General features: G+C 45.9%; 1 protein-coding gene across 2 annotated transcripts in view; it reads right to left on the minus strand.

Annotated features, from left to right (window-relative positions):
• Positions 1 to 266: 266 nt before the first annotated feature.
• Positions 267 to 6,876, minus strand: part of LOC121571434 (E3 SUMO-protein ligase PIAS1) — a 65,948-nt gene continuing 59,338 nt past the window's right edge. For both annotated transcript variants that reach the window (XM_045225266.1, XM_045225265.1), the window contains exons 10-14: positions 4,350 to 4,486; positions 3,689 to 3,878; positions 2,715 to 2,854; positions 2,115 to 2,155; positions 267 to 1,981 (exon numbers count right to left, since the gene is read on the minus strand). In XM_045225266.1, coding sequence (XP_045081201.1) covers positions 1,373 to 1,981; positions 2,115 to 2,155; positions 2,715 to 2,854; positions 3,689 to 3,878; positions 4,350 to 4,486 — 1,117 coding nt within the window. In that variant the 3' untranslated portion in view covers positions 267 to 1,372. The remainder of the gene's footprint in view (positions 1,982 to 2,114; positions 2,156 to 2,714; positions 2,855 to 3,688; positions 3,879 to 4,349; positions 4,487 to 6,876) is intronic.

Below are 6,876 nucleotides of genomic sequence, written 5' to 3' on the forward strand. Positions count from 1 at the left end.
TCAAGCAAGAATGTTGCTAAGACTGTCTGGGAGTGGTCTGAGTGGGAAGGGTGAAAACTGAAAACTAGCTGTTATTGGCAGAGAAGTTTGGAAGTCTCTTTGTTATTGGTCTATTAACCAATTTACCGCATGGTAATGTCACCATGGAAAGCCGAAATTCCCGCCCATGCAAACCTGCTGATTAGAAGGTCCTGTGTAGATTGCATTTTCAACCAGCAACTATCGGGAAATAACACTGATCACATTTTTTCACACTTTTACAGTGTTAGTTTCATCAGCTGTTGTACAATATGATACAAAACACAGGAAAAACAGAATTCTGACTGCACTGGGCCTTTAAAGAGGTGAAAAGCAGAAAAGTCTAATATTACCCAGCTAGCTATGCACTCCCCACAGCATCAACCTGAAGTCCTTAGGGAAAGCATATTTACATTTACATCATTTAGCAGACACACTTATCCAGAGACTTATTCATATATCTTACATATATAACTTAAATGCATAATACAAAACTAAATTGTACGGTAACAAACAGTCAACCAAGGGAAAATATATTGTCCTGGAGAAGAAATTCAACTGTGACTTCAAATGAAGAGTTGAGAGAGATTGATAAGTTGAAAATGTCAAGAGGTAATGCCATGGATGTGTGAGGAGAATCCCCATCAGATCAAATACGATAAGAACAAAATAAAAGTAATGAGATATTAAAGTTGCAATTATTAAGGGGTAACGTATGTATAGCTGTGTGGATGGGGACATCTTCAGTCTCCACTTCAAAATAGCAACAGAAGTTACTTACGGACAGGAAAAGTATTCAATTAATTAATATACAAAAGTAAAAGAGAAAATATACTTTTTGTTCTCTGTACACAGCGTTGCTCTTTTCATACTAAAAAAGCCTTCCTCCGTTTTTGCACGGCTAGCGTTTCTGGTAGGTACCAGCAGGGAGCTGATTTAGGTTCAGTCTAGTCCGGCGACTTCAGAGATGAAGCCCAAAGACCTCTCTGATATCTCACTGTTCTGGAGTCAGTCTAGTGGAATGACGTCAGGGAGCCAGCTACGAACCAATAACTGTTCTGGAGTCAGTCTAGCAACACTAAGGTGCCAATCCCATCCATCTGTGGGGTGTGACTTTATAACGGTTCCTGGGTCAGCCCAGTCAAACGACACCCCGGGACCGGCTCCGCCACAGACAGCTACTCCACTGTTCTGGAGTCAGCCTTAACGACACAACTCAAAACCAGAGCTGTAGAACTGGGTGGGACCGTTACAGACTGTTTCTGGGTCAGTTTAGTCACGACTGCATCCTCCATTAAACAACCAACAAACCCTCTGTTTTCGGAGTCAGTCGCTAGTCGCCCGAACAAAATCGTCAGTCTAGTGAGATCACGTCGGGGACGGAGCCGTAGAGGGCTGCGGCTGCCACCACTTCACTACTAGATCTACCTCCTACGCCGGGGTGCGGCTGCGAGGGCGTGGAGTGCGGCTGCGAGGGCGTGGAGTGCGGCTGCGAGGGCGTGGAGTGCGGCTGCGAGGGCGTGGAGTGCGGCTGCGAGTGCGTGGAGTGCGGCTGCGAGTGCGTGGAGTGCGGCTGCGAGTGCGTGGAGTGCGGCTGCGAGGGCGTGGAGTGCGGCTGCGAGGGCGTGGAGTGCGGCTGCGAGTGCGTGGAGTGCGGCTGCGAGGGCGTGGAGTGCGGCTGCGAGGGCGTGGAGTGCGGCTGCGAGTGCGTGGAGTGCGTGCTGTGAGTGTCTCTCAGGCTGCTAGAGGATACTAGGCTACTGCTGCTGCCACCGCTGCTGTTCCCTCCACCACCACCACCGTTGACGGGCGCCAGCGAGCCGGAGGAGGGCGCCCCAGACTGGTCCAGGAACAGCTGGGAGGAGGACGAGGAGGTGGTGTAGGGACGGAAGTGGTTGAGCAGGAGTTCGTGGTCGTCTGAGGCCGAGGCAGCAGCGGCGGCTGCCATCACCATGTTGTAATGCTACAGAGGAGGACAAACAGGTATATTCAGTTATATTCATCTTGTGATCAAACCCAAGTTCTGGGGAAGTCTTTAGACGTTATAGTGTTGCCTTTAAACGAGGCCTATAGGGGGTGTTCCACATTAAACATACCTGATGATTGTCCCCTTGGAGAAAGGAGAAGAAATTCAGATCTGTGAATAAAACACGGATGAAACACAACATTCAGTCATTCATTTCATTCACAATGGACCATGATCAGTACAAGTTCAACTGACTCAACCAGACACGTTACTGTTTACTGTATACAGGGACATTCTGGTCTCCACAGACCCATAAGAGGCTCCTGAAGAAATGTGTCCAGGTAGTGTGTAGTAGTAGAAGGTTGGCGTGTGTGTGGTTGTGTAAGTGTGTGTGTGTGTGTGTGTGGTAGTGTATGTGTGTGGTAGTGTGTGTGTAGTTGTGTAAGTGCGTGTGTAGTTGTGTGTGTGTGGTTGTGTGTGTGTGTGTGTGTGTGTGTGGTAGTGTATGTGTGAGTGTGTGTGTGTGTGTGTGTGGTAGTGTGTGTGTGTAGTTGTGTGTGTGCAGTTGTGTGCGTGTGTGGTAGTGTATGTGTGTTTGTGGTAGTGTATGTGTGAGTGTGTGTGTGTGGTAGTGTGTGTGTAGTTGTGTGTGTGTGTGGTAGTGCATGTGTGTTTGTGGTAGTGTATGTGTGTGTAGTTGTGGTAGTGTGTGTGTAGTTGTGTGTGTTACCTGTGAGGTCGTTGGGGGTGTGGTAGTATGGACGGTAGTCCTGGATGAGGGGAGGTACAGGGGGGATGTAGCTGGTGTCCACAGACGGCATTCTGGGGGTCCGGCTCACTGGGGACACCTGGTGGTGCAGGTTCAACACTCTGCAAACAAACACAGGGGACAGACAGAATATTAACACACACACACACACACAGCACAGAGATAGAGAGAAGTAAAGAAACAAACAAAAAACCTAAATATTAGAAGAAAATGAAAGGAGAGAGGAGAGAGGGGAGAGGAGAGAGGAGAAAGGGGAGAGGGGAGAGGGGAGAGGAGAGAGGGGAGAGGGGGAGAGGGGGAGAGGGGAGAGGAGAGAGGAGAGAGGAGAGAGGAGAGAGGGGAGAGGGGAGAGGAGAGAGGAGAGAGGAGAGAGGAGAGAGGGAGAGAGGAGAGAGGGGGAGAGAGAGAGAGGGGAGAGGGAGAGAGGAGAGAGGAGAGAGGGGAGAGGGAGAGGGGAGAGGGGAGAGGGAGAGAGGGGAGAGGGGAGAGAGAGAGAGGGGAGAGGAGAGAGGAGAGAGGAGAGAGGAGAGAGGAGAGGGGAGAGGGGAGAGAGAGAGAGGGGAGAGGGGAGAGAGAGAGGAGAGAGGGAGGTGAGAGGAGAGAGGGGAGGGAGGTGAGAGGAGAGAGGAGAGGGGAGAGGGAGGTGAGAGGAGAGAGGAGAGGGGAGAGAGAGAGGAGAGAGGAGAGTGGAGAGAGAGGTGAGCGAGGAGAGAGAGTTGAGAGAGTTGAGAGAGGTGTGAGGTGAGAGGTGAGAGAGTGTGAGGTGAGAGGTGTGAGGTGAGAGAGGTGTGAGGTGAGAGAGGTGAGAGGGGGGAGAGGTGTGAGGTGAGAGGGGTGAGAGGTGAGAGGGGGGAGAGGTGTGAGGTGAGAGGGGTGAGAGGTGAGAGGGGGGAGAGGTGTGAGGTGAGACATGTATTGGAGGATGTGGGCCTCACCCCTTGTTGACGATAGGAGGCGAGGTGGGGGACAAGGAGGCGCAGGGCCTCTTGAGGGGCGGTTGGTCATCATCGTCATCCTCTGAGGAGCTGTCCAGGGTTAGGTCGATCACCTCCACCTTCATCCTACTGCTGCCCCCGTTGTGGGACGACGAGCTCCTCTGCTCCCCTGCCGCTGACCGATGCAAGCCTGGGGGAGAGAGACACGGGAAACATGGCTTCAATCAATCAATCAATCAATTGTATTTATATTGCAAAGATTTTTGCTACACAGTGATTTCCACACCAGCCTAGAGCGAGTGGCAGTACAGTGGCATAGTCATGAGACGTAATAATGATTTGTAATGATATGAGAACAAGCTAGGAGAATATCAACTAACACAACCCAGAGATACTGGGTTTGTAATGATATGAGAACAAGCCAGGAGAATATCAACTAACACAACCCAGAGATACTGGGTTTGTAATGATATGAGAACAAGCCAGGAGAATATCAACTAACACAACCCAGAGATACTGGGTTTGCAGTCTTTTGTTCCAGCTCTGTTCTAACACACATTCTTCTACAAATCAATATCCAATGAGCAGAGTAGTGGAATCAGGTATGTTAAAAGCTGCAGGGCTGGACCAAAAGCCTGCCCTTACACACCGCCTCGCTCACCTTCCACTCCGTTGTTGTAGGAGGCTGACGAGACCTCCTGTACTTCCTTCTTTGTCCTCATGGGGGCCCAGTAGCCATCCTCCTTAAACTGGATCTCATCACAGTCTACACAGCTGTTCAGGATCTCCATGAACAACCTGGAGAACAGAGACACAGTAACAACAGTCTAGAGGTATATACTATACCCGCAAAGTTTTCATGTTGTGTTGCATGTATTTTGTGTTCCAGTCATTATATGTACAGAGTTATTCATGTTGTTTAATTGTTGTGTGTAAATACATCTATACACTACAGATTCTATAGTATAGAAAATGCCATCTTATTTAGCTCCTGCAGGAATGAATAAAGTATTATTGAACTGAATAGAGTGGACTTGTATACAGTAGAACTGAGAAGGATGTTTATGTACATACTGTGTGTCAACTAGCAGAACCCCGCCCTATCATTGGATCTGATTATCTGGATTCAATACCATTTCATCTTTGAAGAACACATACCACAGAACCTTTGACTCAACAACCCCCCCAGCAAAGCACAAATTCATGCTGCTAATGAACTATTCTCAACTTCCTGTCATTTTGCTCAATGCCAATTGCTCACCCAAAATGTCACCCCTATGGGTGAATACTGAATGTGTGCAGAAAAATAAGTTGGTTGCAACTGGGGCCATGTAAAGAATTGTTGGGCTACCCATTTTGAATCCACACGTCGCCATTTTACGTGACCATAAAAGTCTGAAACTGGGCACAGAAAATAAAACTAACTAACTAAACCCAGCTGAATATAAAGTGGCCAGTGGCATGTTCCCGGATGACGTGCTTCTTTTGAGTCTAAAATGAAGAAAATCTGCACAGAATTGTAGGAGCAGACCCCGCCGTAAGTTTCTGTGATACGGTATAATAACACAGATGTATACAGTATATACAGTGCCTTCAGAAAGTAATCATACCCCTTGACTTATTCCACATGTTGTTGTGTTACAGCCTGAATTCAAAATGGATTCCATAGATTTTTTCCCCCTCACCCATCTACACACAATACCCCATAATGACAAAGTGAAAACATGTTTTTAGAAATTGTAGCAGATTTATTTAAAACAAAATACAGAAATATCAATACTTTGTAGAAGCTCCTTTGGCAGTGATTACAGCTGTGAGTCTTTCTGGGTAAGTCTTTTAAGAGCTTTGCACACCTGGATTTTGCAACATTTTCCATTATTCTTTTCTACATTCTTCAAGCTCTGTCAATTGGTTGTTGATCATTGCTAGACAACCATTTTCAAGTCTTGCCATAGATTTTCAAGTAGATTTAAGTCAAAACTGTAACTCGGCCACTCAGGAACATTCACTGTCTTCTTGGTAAGCAACTCCAGTGTATATTTGGCATTGTGTTTTAGGTTATTGTCCTGATGAAAGGTGAATTCATTTCCCAGTGTCTGATGGAAAGCAGACTGAACAAGGTTTTCCTCTAGGATTTTGCCTGTGCTTAGCTACATTAACTTAATTTTTTATCCTGAAACACTCCCCAGTCCTTAATGATTACAAGCATTCCCATAACATGATGCAGCCACCACTATGCTGGAAAATATGGAGAGTGGTAGTCAGTAATGTGTTGTATTTGCCCCAAACATAACACTTTTGTATTCAGGACAAAAAGTTAATTGCTTTGCCACATTTGCTGTATTATTACTTTAGTGCCTTGTTGTAAACAGGATGCATGTTTTGGAATATTTTTTTGTTCTGTACAGGATTCCTTCCTTTCACTGTCATTTAGGTTAGTTAGTATTGCGGAGTAACTACAATGTTGTTGATCCATCCTCAGTTTTCTCCTATCACAGCCATTAAACTCTGTAACTGTTTTAAAGTCACCCTTGGCCTCATGGTGAAATCCCTGAGAGGTTTCCTTCCTCTCCGGCAACTGAGTTAGGAAGGACGCCTGTATCTTTGTAGTGAATGGGTGTATTGATACACCATCTAAAGTGTAATTAATAACTTTACCATGCTCAAAGGGATATTCAATGTCTGCTTTTTTATTTATTTTTACAAATCTACCTATAGGTGCCCTTCTTTGTGAGGCCTTGGAAAACCTCCCTGGTCTTTGTGGTTGAATCTGTGTTTGAAATTCACTGCTTGACTGAGGCACCTTACAGATAATTGTATGTGTTGTGTACAGAGATGAGGTAGTCATTCATGTTAAACACTATTATTGCACACAGAGTGAGTCCATACAACTTATGTGACCTGTTAAGCACATTTCTACTCCTGAACTTATTTAGGCTTACCATAACAAAGGGGTTGAATACTTACTGACTCAAGACATTTCAGCTTTTCATTTTTTATTAATTAGTAAAAATAAAAAATAAAACATACTTCCACTTTGACCTTATGGGGTATTTATTGTGTGTAGGCCAGTGACAATTTTTTAAAATCAATTTTAAATTCAGGCTGTAACACAACAAAATGTGGAATAATTCAAGGAGTGTGAATAGTTTCTGAAGCCCCTGTTGGTCCAGTATGTGCTGTATGCA

The sequence above is a fragment of the Coregonus clupeaformis genome, chromosome 15, assembly GCF_020615455.1.
Source record: "Coregonus clupeaformis isolate EN_2021a chromosome 15, ASM2061545v1, whole genome shotgun sequence".
Classification (NCBI taxonomy): Eukaryota; Metazoa; Chordata; class Actinopteri; order Salmoniformes; family Salmonidae; genus Coregonus; species Coregonus clupeaformis.